Here is a 27,858-nt window from a genome sequence, read left to right as displayed (position 1 = left end):
TGATCTGATTACTGAATGATAGCAGAAAGATGCTGTTTTACTTAAGAAAATTTTGCATCACAAATTAAAGGCAGGTTTCAGGATAAAAGACCAAATTAATTTAACGAATTGTCTCTTTAAATTGATCCTCTTTAAGCAGATATGTATTTGTATTAAACCAACCCATATCCCAAAGCATATTCACAGGGAAAAAAAGAATTCTTCATCTCTAGCTTTTCATAAAAGCATCATTCATTGTTACACAGCATTAACTTCTGTAAATCACAAAGCAGAACATAGCATAAAACCATTATTATGAACAAATGTCTGAAATGGGTTTTGATAAAAACCTGTAAATCATTTACATCAGCAATGAAGTGGGCTGACTGTTGGAAAAAATACATTTTATTCTTAGAATAATCTCTTTGGCAGATGTTTTTCTGTAACAATTATGCTGTTTATGAATGAGAGATTACAAGCACACAGGCTTTCCTTCTAATTAAGTATTTAATTATGTAGTCACATGAAGACTTATTGATGTACTTTTAAAAAGGTTCTAGAAGTAGTTTCAGAGAATTTCTTTGAAATTAGAAAAACTGGTATCATACATCTCTTCGATTGCTCAGTGGGGAAATGTCCATTGTACCTAGATGTTTTGTGGAAAGGGGGGGTGGTAGGAGGGGGCTACTCCCTAAGCAGCACAGAAAAATAGGTATTAATTTGTAAAAATGCAGGATCATACCTTCTGGCCAAGAAACAGGCTTTTGGTGGACAGGACTGTGAAACCATCTGCAGGAGTTCCCTCTGTTGTACTGTCAGCACTGGCTGATTTGCTCACTTCTCCCTGCTTCTTCTTCCAAAAATATAGTTAATTAGTTAACTCAAGGCCATGAGAAGAACAGTTTAATGACACTAAGATATATGATATGCACTAAATGCTTAGCAGGCAATAAAATGCCTGCACAAACAGTGGCGTTGGATTTTATCCTTTAGTCCAACCAAAGTGCCTGATAACAGCTGAAGGGATCAATAGGAAAAACGACCTCAATGTCTGCAGATCTACAGGTGCCTTCTCTTGCCCACAAGTGCACAGTAAAGATGACAGTTGTCTTAAATGTTACAGGAAAACATATAAACAGCCCTAAACTTTTAACAGCTTTCTAATGGCTTGCGTGGACGAAGATTACGTATCTCTGTGTGGGCAGACATTCATTCTAAGCTAAAAACTGACTTGTTGGAGAATAAATTTTTTGTGCTGGGAGGTGCTCCCAGATTTCACAGACTTATTTTTAGAAATGCTCATTTGTAATGTGGCTGTCCTTAGAAGCAGTGTCAAAAAGAATACAACTACTTTCTATCTGCCTGGTTGCAGAAAATGGGCTGAACAATTTTCTGTCTTAACACCATCACCTACTTTCATCTTCAGTAAAACTGTTGGAGGAGAGAGAAGGAGTTCCCCTCAACCACCATTTCTTTTTTCAACTCTATTACTGCAGTGAAATAACAGGTTTCAGGAATGAATTGAATTACTGAACAAAAATGAGAATTAGGAACATTTTGAAAAGGAAGTCAATTCACGAAGGCTGTAGTTATAAACTCAACTGGTGCGAAAAATGATTTCACATTTTCAATAAAATTACTACTTACAATTTCATATAAATATTTGGTGCCTCAGCAATATCTGTGTTGAAGCAAAAGAAGAACACCTGGAACACTGAGCAAACCACTGTTCTCCTACTGTCCCTTTCCAAAGTATATAAACTAAGTCTGAGGCTGAACAACTAAAATGACTTTGATGCAAGGGTATATTGTGCTTTTAGACGCTGTAACCATGTTTTATTTTACACAAATGTTTTGAAAATTAGATTTTCATGGGTCCTATTTCAATTCCCCAGGAGTTTACTGTTAGCCAAATACCAATATAGTAAGCAGACAATCCAGTTTATTGTGTGAAGAAAAACAGAACCCCACAACAGACTTCCTGCTTTTGTAATCAAGTAGGGCAAAAAAATTCCAGATTTAGGGAAGTTATTAGTGCATGGTTATTGGAAGCACTGCATTTGAAATGTCAACTAATAGGTGCTCTGAGGGAGAAAACTAAGTTCAACACCTCAAAAAACTAAAAAGTGAAACAATCAGAAGAGTGACCAAGTAAACAGTAACAGGATAAATAAAGAAGCTTTGCTTGACCCAGAGGCAACTTTCACATTCCTTGTCCATTTCATGTGAAATTCCTGTACTTTTCTTCCTACTTGCAAAATTTATTGCTTAACAGTAGTTGTTTTGCAAAAGAAAAAACATCCTTGGCTACACATGTACACATTAGAAAGATTCCCTACTCCTACAAACTGAAACCTGTAAGGCATGACCAGTACAGCTCCCAGGCACTTTCCTTTTCTGTCTCCTGGTACCTCCACCCTCTGCCCACCTCAGAATGTTTCTTACAGAGTACTGATAGCCCATCTGCCTGTGCTGCAGACCTGGGCCACTTCTGAAGGTGTTCAGACTCCAGCTGCACCAGGGAGAGGGCAGTGCTCCTCCTTCCCTGCTCACACTGTGACTGAAATCACCATTGTTAACAACACACGCAACAGAGAGCTGACCCTGTGTGAAGCTCCCTGCAGCTACTGCTGGCAAGCTCGTTTGGGTTTAAAATAAACACATTATTCTACCTTGGATTTCCTTGCTCCTTTCTTGCCGCCTGTTTTCTTTGATACAGTTTTTTTCTGTGATGGAGACTTTGCCTTCTTTGCTGGGGGTGGAGTGATGATGGCTTCCAGTTTTCCTTTTGATCCCCGCTTCTTTGCCAACAGCTCTGGGTGAATATTGGGTAACACTCCACCACTGGCTATGGTGACCCCTTTCAACAGCTAATCAAAAATAAAAAAAAGTTGTACATGACAAATTCCAGCATTTACTCACTGATAAATAGAAAATAAGATTTATGGCAAATTTTGCACACTGCCTTGAGTTTCTGCACCACTATCCTTGAAGAAGAGAGATGTGAAATGCATGAAATGGAGCTGAACATTAAAATACTAGATTTTAAATGTAAAGGGAGCATGTGTTCTTCCTGCACCCGTGCCTGTCACTGCCAGCATCTCTAGGGCTCACCCAAGATCTGTTTCTCTGAATCCACGCCATGAAGGCTATTACCCAATGAGGAAAAACAAGACAGCTCCAGGTACACACCTGAGGGCCCGACAGGGCAGCCTTTGAGAGGGAAATGGGACCCCAAATCCAGGGTGTGAGACTGCAGCGGGTGCCACACTGTGGAGAACCCAATAAATATCTCAAGTGCTGAATTTTCCTGAAACTGTGTTTTTAAAAACATTTTTTTTCTTAGAAAAACAAACTTCAAAATGGAGGGCAACATTTATACAAATCTCTATACCTGTACGTCCTTCTTCAAAAAAATATGCAGTTGAAGATCAATATTCAAAAGTGTGCAGTTCATTCAAGCCTTCAAAAGTAGAGGTGAAATATATCATGTTCTGTATTTAAAACCACTTTAATCAATTTTTTTTTACATCTAACTGGGACTAATTCATTATTCAGGAGGATACAGACAGTGACATCCAAGTCCCCCAGCTACTCTCACTTTCTGATTCGTGTTACTGCTCCCCAGTCTCAACTCAGTGAGCCCCAAACTTACAAAAGGATAATGAATGGAAAGTATTACCAAATTTCGGACAAAGCCAGAAGGAGGGTGGTTGGGGGATATTATTTTTTTTCCTGCTCCATCATGATACATAGGTTTGGAAAAAGCATCTTTTCAGACAGGTTTTTATAGCACCTCACACAAAGGTATGTTAACCCCAGCCACTGCCTCTGGCTGACACCACGGCACTGTAATAATAATGCCCATTTTTTTGTGGCTAAGTTAAAGGCATCTTTAAATCTGCAAAGGACACAGACTTGCAAGAGTTTAGAGCTCTTCTGTGGTCACAATAACAGACTTCAGTGGTTAGGTCCCACTGAGTCCTCAGCTGTCTAAGGGGTAAACTAAAACCAACCAAACAAAAAACAGCATCTGCAGGACTTTCTCAGTGTCCTTGAATTTATGACAATGCCTCAGTCCAACAGAAGTGGTTGTAATAGTGTTAGCAAACATCATTTTACATCTCCACTGCATTTTTTCACATTTTAGGAGTGCTGAAATACATAATTAAGCTGAGTGCTGTAGCTAGTTACACAGCCAGCATGCTAGTGAGTGTTTCCTGGTGTGCTACTCAATAAGAGGAGGTCTTGAGTTACAAGTCAGCTATATGGAAAGACAATTTAAGAAGCCCTAAAGGAAATCCTGGCCTTCACATGGCAGAGATTTTTCTTACCTGATTTAATTCTTCATCATTTGCTACAGCCAGCAGGATGTGTCTAGGAGTGACTCGACCCTTCTTGTTGTCCCTTGCTGCATTTCCAGCCAATTCCAGAATTTCCGCTGAAGAAAAAGTAAGCTCCTTTTAATTACAATGCGATCATTAAGAAAAGTCAATGTGTTATTTAGCATCCATGCAAAACGACTGGGGAATTACATCATGTTACTCCTAACTGCTGTAGGTACCTTCAATAGACATCTAACTCTAAAAGTATAATTTTGTTTGTATATGTCTAATCACTGAAGAACAAATGCACACTTAAGTCCTGTGCTTTAAACTAGAATTATTTTTTTCTCTTTTGAAGCAGTTCCCCTAGATTCTTCACTTTTCAGTGTTCTTCTCAAGGCTACTGTGTGCTCATCTCTTAGGATCCCTCTCCAATCAGAGGACAGAATACAGTAGATACACGAATTCTATAGGTCTTTTTCTCAAACCTGTCAAATGCAAGTTCTGGCTTGCATCACTTCTACTTTTTTATTACTGGAAGACACTATTCTCAATGACTCATTTTTAGCATTATGGAACCATGTAAGCACACATCCAGTTAGGACACTAAAAATACAAATTCTGCTGCTACACTCACTTGAAGACTCTTTTTGTATCTGAGACGTTTTTAACCAGAAAAAGTAATTGATGAATCATGTTTGTTTGCGCCTCATAAATTATTTCCTTAGAAGGTATTTCCTTAGAAGATACAAGGTTTAACAGCTATGCATATAACTGAATCAGGAAAGATGAACTTGCTCCTCTTGCAGGATCTTTGCAGAGAAAGATTAGAGCATTACCTGCTAACTGATCTATCTGCAGCTCAACAAGCCTTGGGCAAGGATAAAATTAATTACAAGAAAGTCTGGGGAACAATTAAAAAAAAAATGACATAACATGTTTATCAGGCTTTGCAATTATGTGCTACTGCTGTCTCCATTACACATAACCTTTCATCTCCCTCTCTACAATCTGTGTTTCACTATGGCATTTGGTAGGTTTCCTTTTGCATATCAGGTAACATTTGGAGAAAAAGAGAAAAAAAAAAGGAAATGTCTTTTTTTACATCTATTACACACCAATATTAAAATGCAACATTACAATAATATATGAGTTGATTTCACATTTAAGAGCTGACTATACCATGAGAGCTCTCCCATAAGCTTGCTTTGGAGGCAAACAGAACTGAATTAAGGCATTAACCTGGAAACAAAAAATACTAAAATCAAAGTCCATGTGACCACATGCCTTTACTGTAGGACACAGTAAATCTTAAGTAATACTACACAGCACAGACCATGGCATCTCATTAGACTGCATTTAACATGATTCACCAATTATTTTTCATCCTAAGTCCCATAACAAGTAAGTTATGATGCTGGAAAACATTCAGATGCTTCTGGATGTTCTACAGTTAAACGTCATGGAGGATTTTTGTGTGTTTTCACTATTTTTGTGTTCTACAAAGCACTCAATTAACTTTATTACAGCATGAGGCAGAATATTAAGTCGAAACCCTGAAAGTAACTCAACATTTCATGCTGACAACAATTGCTTTAATTTATTTTTAAAGCAGGATTAGCTGGGTAAAGTCAACCTGTCCATGCTTTCCACACCTCCAAAGAACTGAATTAAGCTGGCATAATCCTTTTCACATACTTCTCCCAAGGCCCAGCTCAGACACATGAGGTTTAGCTGCCTGCAGCCTGTGGTGGCAAAAGCCCTGCATCACCTCCCAGGGGACATGGTGAAATCCTGGATACGCCCCAGGCATCCCCACTGACCTCAGCGAGGCTCTATCACTGAGTAACTCCACCACCTCCACTTCTCCACACCAGGAATGGAACTGTTTGTACCTCAGACTTAATCCCAGCTGAAAAGCAAGGGAAGGCTTTGCTGCTTTTTGGTTTGCCTCCACTCCCCCACCTCCACTGCTTTCCGGCATTAGGCCCCGCTGAACAGTCAGGCCGTGTTATTCCCTGCGACTGATCAGCACAGCTATGCAGACAGGTCATTTTGGAACTAAAGACTCTAAGAAAGTGTTATGCCTGTAAAGCACAGAGGAATGTTTTATTTGTTCCTCATAAAATGAAAACGTCTGCCTCGTACAGTGGAGAACTGTTCTTGTAAGTGCTAAGCCCTCTTCCTTGGACAGGAAACTCATTTTGAAATTACAGTTTTCTAATGGTCCTTTAGGGAAGTTGAGGTACCCCACTTCCTCTTCAGGCACAGAATGCTTTGCACTGGTGTTGAGGAGCACAAAAGATGAGCTTGGGGGGCGGGAGAGAGGAGGAGGCCATGGAAGGTGGAATTTCTCTTCTGGCCTTCTCCTCAGCTCTCCAACAATAATCAAGTATTGCTAGTACATGCAGAGAGACGCACAGCACCGAGAACAGCCAAACTCAGCTATGTACACAAGTCTGGTCAGAGGGGGACTCTCCTATTTAGAAACAGAAGATTAGGAGGTATTCCAGCTGAAGCCAACACAGGCAACAGTTTTTTGATTTAGCACTGACAAGAGACAAACCTAATCCAAACCCAACAGATAGAGCACTTAGAAATGCTGGAAATGTAGACTTTCTGGATGCAGACAGGATTCAGACTACTTGCCGGGATTTTTCTTGCAGACGGCTTTATTTTCACATATGTTTTACACTGCTTTAATTCTAAAGATTTAAATGGTGTTTTGCCCATGTTCTAAACCAATTTTAAATTAGATGAAAATCTAGATCTCTCTGTAAGGGAGCTGATTCAAATTTTCAGAAGAGTAACTCTGGAAAAAGAAGTAGGTGGGAAAAAGTATTTAAAACTGAGACTGGACTTGAACTCTCAGGTCAACCCATCTTTGGAAGTGTTGTTTTACCAGGTTCAAAGGTTTGGGTCACTGAAGAGTTCTGTTTCATTAAAAGTAATCTTCCCACAGTAGGAAAAAACAGACATTCAAAAATCTACTCCTGCAATTGAGCAGGGTCAAGAGAGAAAGCTTTGCTTAGACTTGTTGAGGCAAAAGAAAGTTTTAAGAGCTTCCATGACATCAGGTTTCACTTAGCTTGTATTTATCCAGCCAGAAGACCAAAACAAGAATGTTTTACAAAAAATGAGGCCTCACAAAAACGATGGAAGTTGCATAATGTCTATTCCATTCGTTTCATATATTTACTCAAGGCATTTCCCCCCTAGAGAATAATTACATCACCACCACTCAGGCAACAGGCAACTGCAAGACTCACTTTACAGAACTAAAGAACATGAAGAGCTCTATTTTTTCAGAAGTGAAGGAAAACCCCAAGTTTTTCAATATTACATGGTTTGGAAAGGTATCCTTGAACCACTACATACTGAAATCAGCTTAATATGAAGAGAAACTCCATCTGCACAAGTTACTTCTTCTGTGCTTTTGAATAATTTCAAACAAAAATGCAAACCAACATGTACCACTTTAAGAGCAGATATAAAACAAACCAATGAAAAAGGTGTGAGAACTGTATAATTAGGGAAAAAAATTAATTAGGAATACTACGTCAGCATGTGATATATTCATGTATGGACAGCTGTTAAGTAGCAAAAAAGGCGTGGATGCCTCAGGAATCTGACTTTATCATGAACATGATAAAGACATAGTTATGATTAATATTTTTCTCCTTTTCAGTCATTATTAAAGTAGAAGCATGAAGTGGGAAACCCTGAAAGTTAAGAATTTTTCCTTAAAATTTATCTCCAAGGCAATTTTCATTTAGATCACTTGAAAAACTCCTTTGTAATAGTTAGAACTAGGATATGGGTAGTGAAAACTGGTCTAAGCCTGTTCTCAGCATTTGGACCAAAACTACTTTTCTTCAGCTGAGGTTTTTAAAAGTTCAGTTACATATTTTTAAGGAAGAAAAGCAAACCGGTTGTGTATCTTCATATTTAAGCTTGAGATAAGACCACAGGAAAAGCTGTTCTCAAAACATTTCCTACTCAAACACAACCAAAAAGTGTCAGAAGTCTCCACAGAAACCTCACCCTGAGGCAAGTTTTCAGGGCGAGTTCCTCATCCTTTACGTTCAGACTCAGGTCATCTCTTAGACATCCTACTAAGTTCCCAATTTCACTACCTGCATTTCCCTTTCACGGGGGTCTGCTTGGCCCGAGTACTCTTACACTGGTATTTCACAACACTTGCAAATTCTGGAACCAGAGCACAACACGTAGTTAAAATGAAACTAATTACTATTAGGCCAGAACAAAGCAGGCACAGTAGGAACTGCAAACCTGGGTGCTACAAAAGCAAATGCATTCTCCTCCCCCTCCTGGAGAGTGCTCTAGTTCACTTATCCTAATTTTCAAACAAAATATTACTGGTCATTACTGACTAAAACTCCTCTCAAGACTAAATGACAAAGCCTTTAGCTTATCATGGATTCCAGGCTGTAATACTTTATCAATGTAAATAGTCAATTCAATTGGTCTGATTTCATCCCCAAAATGTTTCTTTTTTCCTCTTTTTTTTTTTTTTTTTTTTGGTTTACATCTCAAGCTAAATCATGGCTGTTGCATCAAATCTCTTTGTCCCCCCTGTCTTCAGGGAGATGAAATAATATGTTTGAAAATTAAACTCTTAACAACTAACAGGTGATGTGTTGACACAAGGCCAATTTCTGAACACACAAATTCCAACAGGAACAAGTCAGGGGTTTCTAAAAAATTGTGAAGCCACTCCTCAAAAGAAAATTGAAAACAATATCCAGAAATCAAAGAAAAGTGAATGTTGATACAATTCCACTGAGAAAAATATGTATTTGCTACAAAGCCAACTATGTGACAAGGAGTCTGCTTATTGTACTTTAAATTAATCATCTTTCTCATCAGCATTTTATTGACTTGAGATTCATTTTACATGATTCCGGAAGGTTTTAACCCAATCAACCCCAACCAACCAAGACTGTTAAAAGTTTCCTGCATTCTACTCTCCATGTATTCCACCAAATCCCCCTGAAATCTGCAGTTGCAAGAGTGAAGGTAAAATCATTTAACAACACTTTCCCTCTTATGCATTCCAATAAAACAGTTCTCAGCCTTGGTTCAAAGTCATGGAAATCTGATGCAGTGAAAATCAGTTCAAGAAACTTTACTGCTTTGAACAAGCCTTGATGAAACCTTAACTCTCAGCAGGGCAGTCGTTCTCTTAGGATGTGATAAAAACCCCAAACCTTGAGAATCTGAGCTGTATCAAAACTAGGCCCCTTAAAGGAAAAACTGTTAACTTTGCCAAGTTATTGTAAGTTTTGCATTTCTGTGAAGCAGATGACAGATTGCTGTTTACATAAAACACAAATTCAGGCCACAAAAGCCACTTCCACTTAGAGCCTTCTGATCCGACTTACACGTCTTTTCATCTTTTTTTCTAGAGTTTAATACCATCCATTATTTTTTTTGTAAGAGATCCAGGGTTATTTAACTTCCTTCCCTTTTTATTTTTTTAATTTTAATTTCTTGTTTACTATTGATCTGTAAAAGATACGACAGTTCAATTTTCAGGGAAACCTGAATTTCAACTCAGACGTTATTTATTACACCAGCCACACCCTGAGTACTAATTTAAAGAGCTAGCCTAGCTCTTCTCTACAAGAATCCTGATCTAACTCAAATCAGCTTTTACTCTTTTTCAGTGGAGCTTCCTCTACCTGGCAGTACACTTTGCTGTTCCTCATAACAGCTTACATATGTTTTAGAAATGCACTCAAACACGATTAATGGAACTGCTGCCAGATGTTACTTGATCAAGTGCAGCATGTGGCACTTGGGGACAGGGTTTAGTGGTGGACTTGGCAGCGCCAGGTTAACAGTTGCACTTGATGATCTTGGAGAGCTTTTCCAACCTAAATGATTCCATGTACGCTTTGGTCTGGCTGTTAAATAATACAGGAGACTACTCACATCCTGAGACTTGGTCCTAGTTTAGTCTTTAACACTGCATTCCCAAACATTAAAGAAATCAAGAGGACTCTCTGTTAACTTCATTGGAGTAAAGCCCATATCCAGCCTGACCTCCTGTCCTCAGCCAGTGCCCAAGGGCAGGTGGGATGGAGCATTAAAGGAACAGGCAAACTTAAAATGCTATTTTTCCAGAACATTCCCTCTGATTTCAGCCATGTGCAGCTGAGTGGCTCCCCAAGTTAGAAATGCTGTCTTTTTGTTTAGTTCCCCAATGGATTTTATTTCTATGGATGTGTCTAATTGTTTTCTGAATCCATTCAGAAAGGTTCAGCACCTTTTTTAGTATCCATAACATCTTTCACTAACAAGGCTTGCTACACCACAGACATTTTTGCAAGTTGGGAGAAAAGTACCTCCTGTTTGGTTTAGAAATATTGTATTTCACTATATATCCCTGTCCTGGGTTGCAGTGTATTCTATTACCATCCTCATGAGCCGTTGAAATCAGGTGGGGCAGTGTTTCCTTGCCTCCTCCCCCCAGACTGTCTTTCTGTTAATGGCCCATCGTTGTCCTGCCGCCTGACTCAGAGATAACTCCCTCTGGACTATCTTCTGTTAATGAGCCTAATCAACACTTGGCCTCATGACTCATTACCCCATTGTGAGATGCTCCACCCAGAGGGAGGAACCAAGCATCCCATCGTGGATATAAGCTGGGACTCTAAACACCAGAGACAACCCTTCCACTGGATTTCCAGAGGACAGGAGCTACACAGCCACCATTGGACTTTCTGAGGAAGAGCAGACTCTTTTACTACAGGATCACTGCTTCAGAGGACTGCAGCCACCATTCTACCAGACTGCTACCACCACCCTGCCTAACAGGGTGTCAGGTTGTACCTTGACTCTGTCAGTTTGAACCAGTGTTTTCTTTTACATTTTTTCCTTTTCTTTAATTTCCATTAAATTGTTATTCTGACTTGGTGCCTCCCACTGGTTTGTTTTCAAACTAGTACAATCCCCTAAATTTATTTTCCCCCAGTGAAGTTAAAATTGAGAATGGAGCGCTTTGTCTGACAGCACCGAAGAATCCAAATGGAATTTCATTTCTAAAGGTAATTCAGGGAAAAATATACTTTGGAAAAATACTGAAGACCAAAGAACATTATCTGAACTCAGGCATTCTAAATAATCCTCATGGAAAAAAAGGAGGAAAAAAATCATGCTTACAATACTTTATGCAAGAACTTCTAAAATTTGTGAGTATCTGAAGAAAGAAACTGCTTGATAAATACACTGTGGAGTCAGGATGTCTTTCTGCTTTCTAGCCAGTTGTGCTACAACTGTCATTCCAAGAATAAAGGGCTGAAGAAGAAAAGACTTAAGCTTTATAGATTCTTTTCTTCTTCTCAAGAAGGACTTTGTGTTAAGATAAAGGTATGGGTAGGAAAAAACTGTGTAGCGAAATCAGCCACATTTTTGTTTTACACTTCTCTTATACTCCATTCTTCCAAACAAAGGCTGAAAGCAGTATTAAATTGAGCAGCAATAGACAGAAGAAGTCATTACTCTGTTGCAACTTAGCCAAATAAACAGATGAAATTACTTACTAGAATAAAAAGTACTTCATGCTCGATCTAAGGATATTAAAATATAACTGAAATATAGCAAAAAAATTAACATTTTCAAGGGAGAAATATTCACTGACCATGACATAAAAACTAAACCAGCCCCATCCAGCATTTTGTACATTATTGCAATCTGACACGTCACAATGTTGCATATTTACCTCTCTGAACTGTACTGACATAGCAAGATGCACTGTTAGAGCTTTTATTACAAGAAAACACTCTTGTTGGCCCTTACAGTTTTTCATCAAACCTGACCTGTGCAGCTTGGAGAATACATTAGGACTGTAATCAGGTCAGTAATTTTGTACTGAGTGAGCTTTTGTAACTCGAAGATCCACAGAAGTTTATGGGACTACACAATATGACAGACATGTAGGTAAGTGATTACAGGGCTAGAGCCAAGGAAGAGCTTATCAGTGAAAGAAAACTCTTTATTTATATACATTTGACATACACTGATTCATGCATTTGTAATTCAGAAAGTTTGTCGTTCAGTTGGTAACAGTGCAAAGTTTTGTATCTAAAGAGGCACTTCTTACAAGTGGAGCAATTTTAAATTGTGATAATGACACTTCACTTGAGAGCACGACACAAGTCTTACGTAAAAGGAATGTTACAAAGGAGCTTTCCTATGCTGATATAGTCAAAAGGTTGTGATGTTATTGCCATAAACAACCCTGCTGTATTTTAGGTCCAGTATTAATCCGTATTAAGTGCATACTACATACGAAGATGTAGTTTCATGCTTGCTCAGGGAAGGCACACATCCTACAAGCCCCTCGTTTACTTCAAGTGTCTTTGGGACAGAGTTTGTGGTACACCACCACAAGAGGAAGTAGTGTTTCTAAAGCTGCCTCTTTAAATAGAAGAAATGTATCTTGGTAGTGAACGCACATTTCAGCAGTATCAAAAAAGATATTGTCAATTAATTATCTTCTTAAATTTCATTACACTCCAAGGACACTGGGTTATTTCTGGGAGTCTCAGAATGCCTGGAACTCGAATCTGCTTTTAACCTAATGCTTTTTTACTGTGGAACCCTGAGCTCCCCTCTGCTTCCAAGAAGAAGTTCAGCAGAACATCTGCTTTGACAGAGAGCGCAAATCATTGTTTTCCTCAGTGAGCCTGTGAAGATCTTGGGCAGTGAGCAGAACACAAGAGGAGAACAGCAGTTCACGTTGCTCAGCTTGCACATTGCAAAATGAGCATCTGAAGTGAGCACTTAAACCTAATGCTCACAGGAAGTACTCTCCTTTTGCAGTGAATCAGCCTCTGGACCAAGAGCATTTCCCACATTGAAAATTAGTCAAGATGAAAATGCAATGAACTGAGCTCCAGCACATAAACCCCCATTATTTGATTCTGCTGACATTAGAAAGCCTGAAAACAAAAACTCAGGTAAACACAGGAATGCCTCAGATGCAATTCTAACTTTGGGGTTCAATAAGTGCTTATTTTACATTTCAACAAAATATATGATCAACAGTACCCCTGTGCAAAAAACCTCAAAAACCCAGCTGAGAAAACGATCTAATGGAGAAAACAGGTATTTAACATTTTCTCCTATCTTCGTATGTACATAACAAATATAAATCAGAGCTTCATTTCTTCTGTATTCCTGTGCTCCTGCTGTTTAATAAACTTCTCCTTCTCCTCATTTGCTATGACATTTTGGCAATTGAAAATTATTTACAGTGTAGAACAGATGATGGGGGAGGGGAGAGCAGAAATCACTTGCAGGCCTGGCTCTTGCTGCCTTTATGCTCAAGAGATTTCTGTTTTTCAAGGGCAAAGGAGTATCTTTTTCAGTTAGCAAGAAAGGTTGGACTATATATTGTAACATGTGCAAGCTCTACATCTGAAAAGACCATACCTGTAAGGCAGGAGCAGTTCTGACAAACACAAACCACTGAAATTCACGTGAATGGCTGCAATGCCCCAGATGAAGTCTGTGGCCGTTCTCTTGACTGACCTACTGTTCTTTTTTGATATAAACTGATACTGATGCACTATTTTGCAGAAAAATTAAGGAGGGGATTGCAGTTTTCTGAAGTCTATGTTAGGGAAGATAAATAGGCAAGGAACCATTGGAAAATAAGTGCAATAAGGAAAGAAGACAATAGGAATTATCAGCACTGCACATGCCAACTGAAAACTGTTGATAATGATGCCTTAAGAGGCCTCCTAGAAACAGAGACTAGCTTAAAATTAATTTCTGCTTATGCTGCAGAACTGATGCACTACTCTGACTATTCCCTGCAAGACAGGAAGCACTGCATGAACTGCTGCTGCAAAGAAAGAAAAGAAACAAGAACTGCACATTTATAGTTCTTTGGCATCCACACTATTCCTCCAGAGTAAAGAAAGGAAGTATATCCACCTGCTTCAATACTGGTAACACTCAAAGGTACTTTCTGCACATTTACTCAAAAAAGACACTTGCATCCTATTTACAGTGGACATAACACATTATTTCCTTAGATAAAAACCAGGAAACAATAATCAGTTTGGCTTAAGAAACCAAACTGGATACACTGACTGTGCTGATGAGAGAATTATTTTCTAATGTTACTTCTAGGTAACAAGAACCTTTAGTGAATAAGTAATAAAAGGAGGATACCCACTGTACAACTTGTTTCTATGTGAAGCATATTGAAATCTAAGGACATGAGAAATCATACAATGTGCACTCTCACTTTCTGATGAGTAGTTGTACACACATGATAAAAATAAGGTACTTTCAAGTACAAAGTGGACAAAGTCGTAACTCCAGACAAATCCAGAACAGAACTCGAAGTCTGAACAGCTGGAAGCATTTCAGAAGTTCGAATCTCAAATTGAACAAAAACCCCCCAGATCTCAGCACATTATGGGCTAATTTCAGATTTACTTCAAAGTTAAACCTCAGCAAAAGCCAGCAAAATTTAGCACCTCACCTTCTAAAGGATTAAAGTTGGTTCCATATTCTGCACACTGATGCACCAGTTTTTAAACCTTGGTAGGTTCCTTTCTATTAGGTCATGTCTCTGTCATTTCCCCTCCCATTTTTGTTTCTGAAGTTTCTCTTTCCTATGACTGCTTTTGATATTTTATACTTCTCCTTCCTGGATGCAAAGGATTGCTTTTTTGATTTAGCCAATTTATTAGCATGCCAGTTCACATGGTCTCCTTCCTAATATGTCACGTTCCTGCTTTTACTTTGAAATGGTTGAAATGCTTTGATTTGGTCTCAGACCATGTGCTAACATGAGGATCTTTAAAAATTCTCCTGGAGAGAAGTCAGGATTTCTCCGGTTTTGTGAAGTAATAACTGCCAAGAGGTAAAAAGAACACAAACCAAAAATCTCCAAGCATTCCATTTCAAGGGGCTGTTTCTGAATTACACTGAAAAAGACGAATGACCTCAAGTTCAGAAAACATACTGAGCACTAAAGGCTAAAAAATTGTACTATACAGAGTGTGAAAAACTTAGAGAAAGGAAAAAAAAACCCCACCAGACTGAAACAGTAAGGGGCCTACAAGAAAGCTGGAGAGGGAAGGACTTAAAGTGATGGGACTACAAGGGGGAAGCACTTCAAACTGAAACAGGATAGATTTAGATTAGATATCAGGAAGAAATTCTTCCCTGTGAGTGTGCTGCAGCACTGGCACAGCTGCCCAGAGAAGCTGTGGCTGCCCCATCTCTGGAAGTGTTGAAGGCCACCAGATTGGATGTGGTTTGGAGCAACCTCATCTAGTGGGAGGTGTCCCTGTCCATGGAAGGGGGATTGGAATAAAATGAACTTCAAGGTCCCTTCCAACACAAACCATTCTATGATAAAATTAGTACTAACTCCGGAAAAAAAAGTAGTATCTGTGCTTTTGAGATGCATCTATGTACAGGAATGAAAGAAAACCCTGAGATACAGGTTACTAAGATTATTTACCTAGCCTTCAGACGAAACAGAAAAACCACAACAAAACTGCTTAAAAATAGTTAAAGGGATAAAGAGGTAAAGTACTTCTTCCTTTAGCTATCCTTTCCTCCTGCCTCTTCTATTTTTCCTGAAGTGATTTATGCTACTTTTGCTTGGTTTTTTCTTGTTGTTGGTAATGTCCTCAGACAGGTTCCCAAGATGCACAACAGTTAAAGAAACACCTTTATTTCCCCAGCCTGTTCTTAACTGCCTAAACTATCACTGCCGCAGCCAACACTTTAAACCAAACAGTTAACCAGTAACATGTGCTGCTCATTAGCAGAGCCTTAAGCTCACCTGTATTGCTCTGTTTCTTTAAAAGGGCAGCATTCAAAGCACCCTTCACCCTAAGAAGCCTTTTATTTGAGTTGTTATTGCTGTAAGCAGGAACCTAGCTAAAGGAAATGTTATTTTTTTAAGGCCATCTATGAAGTTTAAAAGCATTCTTTCAAAGAAAAAGCCCAAGTAAAGGAAACTGAATGTCAACAAGTGAAAGGGAAAAATGTATTTGATGGTATGAATATCCTACAAAAAACAAGCACTCTATTAATTATTCAGTAATATTATCAATCTTCATCTTTACAGGAGAAGAAACTGTAGGAAGAAATCTTCTGTTCTTCATGTCAATAGCCATTATAAAATGTATCTAAAACTGTGGTAAGGTCAGGTTGCTTCAATTTTAAATACTCCCAGAAAAGTCAATGCTTTACAACTCTGTGCTTGAGTCAAAGAAAAACCTGTATCTTTTAGAGGCTCAGCACACCAATACAGCTTAAAGTCTCCTGTCCCTTGCAACACTTGAACCTGCAGCAAGAAGAACACTGACACAAGCAAATGCACTGGAAAAAGAAACACTGCTTTGAGAAATAAGATCTAATTCAAGCTTTTCCTTAGTCATGCTAATAGAATCTGCCTCCAAACACTCTTCCATGTGGCACTTGTGGTTTTTTCTAGATCTCTACACCACAAGTATATACTTAGAAGTCAACCTGGCCACATGAAGGTGACTGAACTCCTCTCTATTTTTTTTTTATTTTAAGTAAACCATTATTGCAAAAAGCCCATATGTTGATGGTATTACAGTCGGGGTTTTCTGTCAAAAGACTGCTTTTGTAATATTGTTTGGGAGGTAAACTTGCAATGTCTTAAGTCTTGTTTGAGAACAAAACAGGTGTGTAAAGATCTTTACTTGCATGTCTGGTTGTTTATGTCACTGGGCAAAGCATTATGTTCCTTTGAAGCTTCTTTCTAAATGGAGGAAAAATAATACTTTTGTCCTCCGAGAAGGTACTGTGAGAATGAGATAATTATTTAAGGTATTCTCATTCTGATGTGATGAGAGGAACAGAGCAAGAACTACAAATGTAAGCAAATAAGATACAGAGAACCAGGGAAGATGAACAGTGTGCATGTGGACATAGACAGTCAAACAAATTGCAAACAGCATGTGTAGTCTGAAAAGAAATCTGTAAATTGAACAAAACTGTTTAAACAAGGCTGTAAGCAATCTCAGCCCCATGTAAACACTGAGAAGCTCTCTCTATTTAAAATTAATGTATATGCTTAACAGTCAATTATAACCCCAACAAAGTCATCAGGTACAAAATCAAAGCAAGGAGGACTGCAACAATGTAGTCCACACACACGGATTGCAGTAGGAACCCTGACTGCCTATGTAGAAGCAGTGTGTTTACAACTGCTGAAGGTAAATCCAATACTGGAATGAACAAAAGCCATCGGGGCTGTGAGGCAGGAGTGAGGGTACCTTTATTTTGGATTAGAAGTGTGCTCAGCATAACATACACTTAAGCTGTAACTTTTTCAGTCATTTATAAATCAGATGATCTTTTTCGTTTGTTTGGGGTTTCTTCTGTGCAAATTCAGTTTGTGTTTAACTTTTACTGCTACTATGTCACATAATTCAGCAAAACCTACCAGTTAGATATTCCAGTACAGCAGCCATGTACACAGGAGCACCAACACCAATTCTGTACTTGGGGTGGCCTTTCTTAATGTACCGGAGCATTCTTCCGACAGGGAATATGACCCCAGCCTTCGCGGAGCGGGAAGTCTTAGTTGACTTCTTCTTTCCACCCCTGCTGGACATCTTGTCTGTATCAGGTCTGAAACAGCACTCTATGAAGGAAAAAAAAGGAACAAAAGATAAAAGGTTATTAAGGACTGATGTTCTAAGACCACACACTGAATTCCAAGGCAAATCAGAATTTTGGAGTAGGCAATGCATTAGAGTATCTAAAACATCCAGACAAGTTGCCTTTTTAGAGTATACACAACAAGAACCTAAAATAATTTTCCACAGAATGTTTACTTCCCATTGTAACTTGGCATAATTTTATACAGAAAATATATAAGACAAGTTATTTCCTATAAATCGACTTTTCTGAAATTCCTAACAGATTAACTCCAATACCACTAATGGAGCAGAGTGATAACTACCGGATTTAAATAAAACTTCTGCATTGAAGCAGAGGATGCTTTCTGCGAGGAGACTGACACAACCTCCTGATCTCCACGAAAACCTTTTGATAGGGCATTTGAACAGCTGTGGTAGGGCAGTTATGTTCATGAATAATTACATTCTGAACCAGGAGAAACTGTATCCACTAAAGCTTTCAAAGTGTACTTTAAAAAATTCCATTTTCAAGATGTGTGAGAATAGACAGAACAAAGGCCTATGGATGGCAAAACACATCTCCTGTACAGTAAATGTTCTATTTTTAGAAAGATCTGAAATTACCCCCTTGAGATTTGAACCTACCAAAACTCAGACACCTCCACATGGAAGACCATATTGCTTCAACATTCCCTCCAGGAATCTGACGATCTTCTATCTGCCACCTTTCCCTAACAGCACAGTGATCTGAACACCCAGCATGTATGTGACAACTGTATCTCAGTTTATCTTGCTGAGGGAAGCTACTGCTGATACAGCTGTCAAACATACTCTGTTGTCTCTGATTTCTGCTCAGGCTGTAAGTAGAAGCTGGTAAATCCAAAGGGGTGGAGGGTTCACAGGCTCTCAAGGTGTCTTCGAAGGTTTAGGCAACTCACTGGGTTTTGAAATTATCTCAGAGGAAAGGAGACAGTGCCCATCTCCCCATCTCTCCCCTCCCTCACATCTGAACTCCACGGAAACCAGCAGAATGCATCAGTGATACACACACACACACCTCTGTGCATCCCACTTCTTCCCTTGCTGCACAAGTCCTACCTAATACACATGCAAATTCACTGATGTGTTCATACACTCCACTATGAAACCCCCTTTAAGCCTGCTTTGCCAAGACACCATTCTGCTGCTTCCTCTATTTTTTGCTTGTTTATTCTGTATTCTCTCCTTGCCCTTACGAACCTAACTGTATTTCCCACATGCCTGAATCACACAATGGAGTGAGCTCAGAGTTAGGCAAAACAGGTTAATCAACCCCACTTTTAGGTTTTGCAATTTCTGTTCTGTGCTGACACATCCTACAGTCCTTCAAACCTCAGTGAGTCACTAAGGCTACATAACTGCCAAACAAAGTCAGGAAAGAAACACGAGTATCAAAGGTTTCTTTTCCTTTCCACTTCCACATTCCATTCATCAGAATTTCTCTACACCTGCACAACACATTAAGTAAATTAAATGCTATGGGTTTACTGTTTGTTAAAGCAAAACAAAATAATCCCATCTTTGTAGCTCAGATGCAAGTCACACTACATTTAGGAAACTCGTGTCCAAAACCAGATAGGAATCTTTGGGAGGGGGAAGCCATCAAAAGGGCTTCTTCTCCTTTCCTCCGCTGTGGACTCGGCTCTGTAACAACCATTATTCTGTGAAGAAGAGGACAAAAGCCAATTTTCTTGCCTTGAGAAATGGCCTAACTGCAGCTCACAAATGAATTTAAAAACATCCATTTAATTGCATTTTCTCATCTAGTTAGCTCTTTGTTAGCAGGAAGGCTGGGTGGGGCTTTGACTTGGCTATAGACCTTCTGCCAGAAATTATTTTCATGTTTCATAATCCATTTTCATCAACAGTACTAGGGACATTTAATCTCCAATGTTAAGAAGTTCATTGAATCAAACACCACAGAAAGGGGCATAAGAAGTACCTGTGCTGCTCTGCAATATGTTTGGTTTGTAACTGAGAGGTCAATGACGAAAACCATAATTTTTCCAGAGAAAGCCTGTAAGCCTTAAGCAGTAAACTTCTATTAATCATTTAGTGAGTTATTGGGATAGTCAGAATAGCTGGAAGAGAATACGGAAATCCTTACTTCCTAATGTTTTTTTTCCTTTGGCCGAGTGTCATCTTAGCTATCAGCTACTGTAACATTTGGATCAAAGCATTAGTAAAGTAAGTAGTAATAGAGAATAACACCAACCCATATATAAAATGGAGTATTTTTTTTCTTACATAAGCTTAGTTTATCACCTCTGTGAATTCTATAGGTAATTTCTCTCTTTATTTTATGCACTTGGTCATACAACTCACAATAATACTTAGGATACCCTGGATCTATCTTGACAATTAACCTGATCCCCTTATATTAACATTAAAGACCTTTCTAGCTGTGAGTTTATTTGTGAGGAGAAACTTTGCCTGAATCTGAAAGCTGCTGGTGAGCAGGGCTGCATCATGAAAAAATCAAGAACTTCTGAAACTCTTAGTATTAAAGATGAAATGTGATACAGATGAGTTTCCAACCTTCCCATCTCAAGGATCCCATTCCTACATGTAGTGAATCACTGGATGTTCAAATTGTTTAGATGTTGGGGGTGGAGGGAGGAAAACTTCAATTAGGTTTCAAGTACCACTTTTACTGTTACCAACCATGTAATTTGGAAGGTGAAGGTGAGAGCCCGGCATGAAAACCTTTTTCAGAGCTTAACTGTGTATTCCGGAACCTGTTTGTCCTGCCTTTGAGCTGCAGCATGGCCGAACCAACTCTCAAATGTCTCTTCCCTACTTCTAGTTCTCCACCAAAAAAGAGAAGGGAAAGAGATTTCACTTGCAAAAGCCACAAGAAAATGTACTGAGGTGAAATGTAAAGTGCATGGCAACAGATCAAAAACCAAAGAAAGCCGTGTGCCTTACATATTCCAAAATGGTTTATCTTTGTAACACCAGAAACTCTGGAATGCTGCCAACACTAATGAACCAGAGCTGTTTGCTGAGTCACTGGGAGCCCATAGATCAGAGAAGCAGCCAAAGGGAACCTTATCACATGCACCATAGTTCAGACAAGATTTGAGCAGTATAATAAAAGTAAGTAAATATATTTTTAAGTAAATCACAGTCAATGACAGTCAGTGGACCGGTACTTTTCCTTTCTTTCTTTTTTCCTGTACTTGCAATGGAATTATTGAGAACTTTACCAAATACATTGCGAAGTCTCCACAGATTTGACAATAAAATGATTTTGTTTCAGTGTGAGAGTTCACAAAATTATCACTGTAATAATCAGGGGATATCACTGAGGAGTCAAATATCTAAGTTCACCTTTGACTTCAAATGAAATTTAACACTATGTTCTTCAGTGGCTCTGTTGTGCTTGGACACAGATTGCCCTAGATACAGAATTTATCACTTGATTCACAGCCTTTTGAAACCCCTTAAAGACTGTGGCAAGATTCACACTGCTTTCTAAGATCTCCAAATGCATAAACAAGATTTGATGGTGTATTAATTGGGTAACAGCAAAAATTCAAGCTACAAGGCTCCTCTGCTGTCATGTCTTTGCGAGCCAGAAACACATTTCCTAAGAAACAACCTTAAGGTGTAGTGATGAAATCAGCGTAATTAAGATTTCTCTCTTTGAAATTGGCTGGAGTAATTCTGGTTGGCCATATTTTTCTGTGTGAAGACAGATATTCTGCTAAACCACACTTTCAAATACCATCTTCCTCAAATGCACATAGGCATCTGTGAAATGAAAGGTTTAACATCACATAATTCTTAAAGTACAGCCTGAACATCCTGGTAAAGCGATACCCAAATTCCAAATACCAGTACTTCATTAGTTCAGTCGATTTGATCAAACAGCAGTAATAAACCCAGTCTGTTATTAATAGTTTTCAGGTACTGGTTCTTAATGACTAAACAAATTACTATGAATGTTACTGCTGCCAGACAGAGACTGTTCTGATCGTGGGCTTACACTGGTGTATTAACTGCACTCAAAGAAATGATTCAATTTAGATCTACATCATCATATCAGTAAGTGTAGTGGAATTCAGGATACCATTACTACAATAGGAAAAATACAAAGATGTAGTAATTATTTTTCTTTTCTTTCAATACGAAGACTAAGCTGGAAAGTTCATTTTTGTATCACAAGAGATTAACTAAAATGCTATTTTCTTCCCATTGTTTCAAAAGATTAACAATGTAAGTGCTGCCATTCTCTCTTAAATCTATTTATGTCCTACAATAATAGCCACTCGCTGAACTCTTGCTGAAAAGGTGCATTTGAACTTGCTGTGACAATGAACTTGCTCTTTTCTTAGCTAATCAGAAGCTGGCATATTTATAAAATGGTATAGAATGGTCTTTAATAATACCTGCCTGGCACAACAGTGTCTCTGCCTAGGACTGTGGTTTCTAGGTACAACAGTACTAAAAAGAGCTAATCACTCAGTTATCATTTGATCTGATGTGATTTCAAACTTTAGCTCAAATTCTTTATCAAAGCAGTAACTCTTTGAAACAGACAGAGGAGTAAAACTAGTTGTAAAACAGCTGTTCCAAAACTCCATTAACTTCTCATCTGAAAAGGTAGCACCATACATTTATTTTCATTTGGAAAACCAAGAGAACACTCCTCATCTAGGAACGTACAATAGGTGTACTTTCTGTTGAAGATTAAGACAATTACAATTCCTACATAAAGGATGGGAAAAAGAGGAATAACGTTTTCACAAAATCTGTGTGCTAAACAAAATACTGTTGCACAATGGTATTCAACTGGCAGAAGTCCTTCCCTCCCACAGTGGGTCTGAAACACCAAAACAAATGCCCCTTAATGTGCAAACCTCCACTAAGAACAGTGCTGGGAGTGTGACAAGAGTTTCTGCTGGGCATCCTGCCACCAATAGTCAGGAAAACGTAAATACAATTGTCTTCACTGACCACTGCTGGCAGAACTGGCCTGAAATAACCATTTACACATTATGGGTTTTTGTATCCTAGATAGAAAGCATAAAAATTTATACAGGGCTTTAAGTCACTGGACCATTTGTGAATTTAATGTTCAGAAAAACTGTTTTAAATAAAATGTTGAAAACAACTTTGTCCCTTGACATATTTGTAAGAAAATGAAAACATAATAAAGAATTCACATGGATGCTTCCAAGGCAAAATCCAAATGCAGAACAAAATTTAAAATAGACATTATGCTGTTGAGGGAAGGGATTGCAAGAACTTGACCCATCAAGGAGGTAATGAATGGTGTGATTCTTACATCACTCCTGGAACAAGGACCGTGAGCTGAATCCTGCCTATCCTGTCTTTAGAATGGGTCTGGGTAAGGAACTACAGCTTCTTTATGTGTTCATAGCATCTTTTCCTACTGAGCAAGCTAGCCAGTCCTGCAGTCTTTCCACAAGCACTGCATTTTTCTTTCCCAATTTTACCTCGAGATGACAAAACCTAATGCTCACAGCACTGCCCACAGGGCCAACATCTCCTCTCCCAATGGAGGATCTGTCTGGAGACTCTGTTCTCCTCTTGTAGCAACAGTTCCAGATCCCCGCTCCTTTATCCCTTCTTTATAACCTTGCTGGGGTAGGACTACCTTTTCTGTGGAACAGACAGCAGGCCTTGATCCTAGTTGACAGAGTTGCACAAAAATATTTCTGCATTTCTCTGAGAGCAAAGGTTCATGACTATTCTTCCTGAGTGTGATTGTATCACCTATCTTATCAAGAGAATATCTTTTATCAAAGCTCATTGCTATGTATTGGCAGAACCAGGTAACTCCTAAGAACAAATTTAAACACAGCAGTTTCTTTTAAGATTAAACTTGCAGTGGTGGACTTCTCTTACTGCTCATGCTGATCTACAAAATAAGCAGTGCTTCAGCACTTTACCGACATTACTGTCATTAAGCCAAATACTAGTCTTGCCACTAGTTTTTAGATCAGTTATGGCTTAACCTACATTGTCAACATTTGGCTTTATTGGCAATCAGAAGGATACACACACAGTACACACAGCAAAGCACAGTTACTCTTCAGAAACCCAGAAGGCCTAAATTTCAGTGTGAAAGGTTACGAAACATGATGATGCAAAATAACCTGCAACCATTACTAAGTAAACAATGTAATTCCTTTATTTCACAACACTTAAAAAAAAGCGCCCCAAACCCCCAAACACACTGGGTAGTTTTCTAGGGACTACATGATACAAAATCTTTCATACCCAACTGCATTAAAACATAATTTTCAATGCAACTGTAATTGTCTTGTTCCCACGTAAGTCTTTCAACTCTGGGCTGTCCCTAAGAACCCAGGGACTGTTTTCATTAATTGCACTCTTGCTCCTTCGCTCATTTATTTCTTCTACTCTTTAGAATGGGGGAGGCAGTGGATCTGCAAAGTTCCCTACAGACCTGTTGCTAAGTGACAGCCACACACACTCCTGGGGAAAAAATGGTTGTTCACTTGCATGGTCAAGAGATAAATAACAAGTCTCATCCAAGTATATTTCAACAAATCTCCTTCCATCTCTACAAATGAAGCAACCTCAGCTTTACACCACCCTGCTTGCATAGGAGCTAGTTCCAACTGCTGGCTTCAGACACAATATCATGGGCCTTCTACAACTTACTTTTGAAGATTACAGAAGAAACAAAAGGATTACAGGGAGATGCAAGTCACAGAAATAGTCTGTTGCCCTCACTGTCTCTTACACACACAAACACGTCAGCCCCGAGTCTCAATCCCAGCGCTCCTGTGCTGGAGCCGGTGCGGAGCCTCAGGAACCTGCATTCACCTGCGCCCTGCAGTACTCGCAGTCCCCTTGGAGGAACACCCACACCCAGACAGTCCGTATGGGCTGCTCGAATCCTGCAGGCAGACATATTGCAGCCTCTACAAGAAGTGACAGTCCTAAAAGAATAAGGAGCTCCGTTTCTAGACAAACATTTATCTTTGCCACTCTCGGAAGCCTTTGCTTACGGTTTTAAATACGTCATTTGGCTTTTTTAAATTAAGTCATTCACACGAGGCAGGTAACTTTTATGCCACGGGTTCTTCATCCCGAAGTGAAACACACGCAAAGCACGTCCTGCTGTTTTTTGCCTTGTGCTTTTCGCAGTCTCCCTCGGTTATGCTCCCCTGCCCGGCGACCCGCGGTGGGAACGAGGAGGACGGAGCCCGTCCGTGCGTGGAACAACAGGGACGTGGGGGACCGCGGCTCCACATACCCGGCCGCCCCTGCACCCCCGCCGGGCTCCTTCCAGCCCCACACCGTCATTCCGTAGCGGATTCCATAGAAATACAGCCCCGCTGCCACCATTTCGCGGGGCGCGGGTGGATCTCCCGGCTTCACCCGAAGCACAGCAAGAAGCAGCTGAACTGAGCCCTGGTTTCCCTCAGGGGAGGGGACCGGCACCCCTCCTTCCCACGGCGCGCCTGGCCGGCTCGGCCCCCCCCATCGCCGCCGGGTGTCACCGCGCCGCGACAGAGCCCCCCGCCCCCCCTCCTTCCCGCACAGCGGGCGGACCATGACGGTGACTTACGGCGCGGGCAAGATGTCTCCGGTCGGCCGGCGGCGGCGGCGGCCCCGCTCCCGTCCCCGCTCCCGCTGCTCCGCTCCGCCTGCGGGGCCACCGGGATCGGCTGGACGGGCTGGCGGAGCTCCCACAATGCCCCGCGCGCCTGCGCGTCACATCCACCGCCCGCCCCTCACGGCGGGGCCGCCTCGCGATGCCGCACGATCCGTCACGGTCCCGCACGCTGTCCTCGCGGTCTCCCCACGATCCACTCACGGATTCCCTCACGGTCCCTCACGGCTGGGCCACCGGTGCCGCGATCACGGAGGTTCCCAGGGGCCCTCCTTCCTCTCCTCCCGCCCGCACAGGCCCCAGGCGGCAGCTGGGCCGGCCGGGCTATTGAAAAGCCCTGTCCTTGCGTGGGGCTGGGCTTTGGCACCGCGGCCTCCGCAGCTGCTCCCGACCGAGCCATTGTGTACAAACGTGTTCACTCCCAAATTTTCAGGACGGGGAAGTCAGAGCGGGGGCTTCGCGCTGTATTCCTCGCAAGAATGAAGTTCATTGAGGGAAGAGAATGAGCAGCTGGATTGTTCCGTGAGGCACACGCACTTTCTTCCTCGTGCTATACAAAAATGGCTCAGTGCCATTTTACCAAGGCCCCAGATGGAGCGTTTGGGCGCGTTTGTGCATGGGCCACACGGATGTCCTTGAGCTCACCTTGCCGGCTTGGGAGCCCTGGGTCGCCGCTGCCCCCTGCCCACACGCCCTGTGACAGACTGAGGGTTCAGTCCCTTTTCCACCTCTCCTGTCCTGCCTCCTCCAGTTGCCTCGCCCACAGGCTGCCAGTGGAAAAGAGGAGCTGCCACAGCGGTTCTTGGCTGTAGGACAGACAAGTCACAACAGACTGCCACTCTGTTTACAATGGTGGGACTAGAAGCAGCTGGAGTTTTGAGTGTCCTGGAAGATTCCTGCCTTGTTAATGCTCCCAGACTTTTGTGCCAATGCCATTTGAATGGAGCATCTTCTTTCTTCAGTACCCAAAGCGGAATGCTAGCCCATAGCCTCTTCCCCAGTGTCCCTTGCTGTTCTTTCATGGGTAGAACTGTACTAAGTGACAAGTGGCATAATACTATTACTACTGGATGGCAAGGAGTTTTTTTCCTGCTTTTCTCTTCAACCACTCTGAGCTCCAGCTCTCCTTATTTTGCTGAGTATCAGCATATCAATCACAGTGCCTTTGTCATACAAAATAGCGGGAAGGAAGAAGGGGGTTTAAAAGAAAAAGAAAAAACCGGGGAGTGGGGACAGCCTGTGTAAAATGTGTGGCTGGTCTGAGAAATATCCCTTCAAAGAATGTTTCAGGCATTATAATTGTGGTGCTCTCATCCATCTAAATGGCCAGACCTGGTCTGGTTTTTAACACAGCTAAACTCAGTGTCTCCCGAGACATCTCTCATTGTGTCTCAGTGCACCACACAGTCCAATGCAACCTAGTCCTCATTGCACTCTGTGAGTGCTAACTGTACCCTGCATGCCATGCAGCGGGGCAGTTTTGCTTAACAAAGGCTCCCTGCTGGGTAAGTACCTTATAGTCCCTGATTGCCCTTAACCCAAAGATATGGATACAGTCCTTACTAGGCCATCTGCCACGACTCTTCTTACACAGCTGAGGACAAACTCTTTCCCTGTGTTCATCTCCACACACATCATCTCCTTCCCTCCTCCCCCTCCTCCTCCTCTTCCTCCTCCACGTTGCCCCGTTCCCTTTTTCTTTGCTGGTTGTGCTGCCCACGCAGTAACCTTTTCTGTATGCTGTGCAGAGCACCCAAGAGAACTGGTCCTCCGGTGCTTGGCTCTTCGCACTCTATTTTCCCATCACCCACACAAGTTTTATTTAAATAAAAAAAACCCCAACAAAACAAAAACCAAATCACAAAACCAACCCTCCGCCAAATATCTTGTTGATATGACCTGCAAAAGCCCATGTGAAATTAAAGAACCCACAACATTGTCTAATGGGATTGATAGAAGGCTGCAAGAGTTGTAACTAGATGATCTTTAAGGTCCCTTACAACCCAAAGGTCGCTTTCTATGCTCTTCTAGTATTGTTCATTTTGTCTGGTTTGAAGGGAAGTCTATGGATTTTGTGCTTTTGGAGAAAGCCTTCAAAACAGAATTGGTGAGAATTTCTGGAGTGGGAGCTGCCTGAGTTTGCAGAGGTCCTGAACAATTTGTCCATGAAATGGGATGCTAGCATGAAGACTGCTGTTGATAATTTGTAATGTTAGCA

General features: G+C 40.6%; 1 protein-coding gene across 3 annotated transcripts in view; it reads right to left on the bottom strand.

The window, feature by feature from the left end:
• MACROH2A1 (macroH2A.1 histone) overlaps nucleotides 1-25,712 on the bottom strand; it is a 43,493-nt gene extending 17,781 nt beyond the window's left edge. For 2 of the 3 annotated variants that reach the window (XM_082291594.1, XM_082291592.1), the window contains exons 1-5: nucleotides 25,596-25,712; nucleotides 17,785-17,985; nucleotides 4,314-4,420; nucleotides 2,652-2,849; nucleotides 722-832 (exon numbers count right to left, since the gene is read on the bottom strand). In XM_082291594.1, the coding sequence (XP_082147720.1) occupies nucleotides 722-832; nucleotides 2,652-2,849; nucleotides 4,314-4,420; nucleotides 17,785-17,956 (588 nt within the window). In that variant the 5' untranslated portion in view covers nucleotides 17,957-17,985; nucleotides 25,596-25,712. The remainder of the gene's footprint in view (nucleotides 1-721; nucleotides 833-2,651; nucleotides 2,850-4,313; nucleotides 4,421-17,784; nucleotides 17,986-25,595) is intronic. The other variant, XM_082291593.1, reaches the window with a different exon arrangement.
• Between the last annotated feature and the right edge of the window lie 2,146 nt (nucleotides 25,713-27,858).

The sequence above is a fragment of the Coloeus monedula genome (assembly GCF_965178545.1).
Source record: "Coloeus monedula genome assembly, chromosome: 15".
In the NCBI taxonomy this organism is placed as follows: domain Eukaryota; kingdom Metazoa; phylum Chordata; class Aves; order Passeriformes; family Corvidae; genus Coloeus; species Coloeus monedula.
The sequence above is the reverse complement of the archived record's forward strand: the minus strand, read 5'-3'. Positions and strand labels throughout refer to the sequence as shown.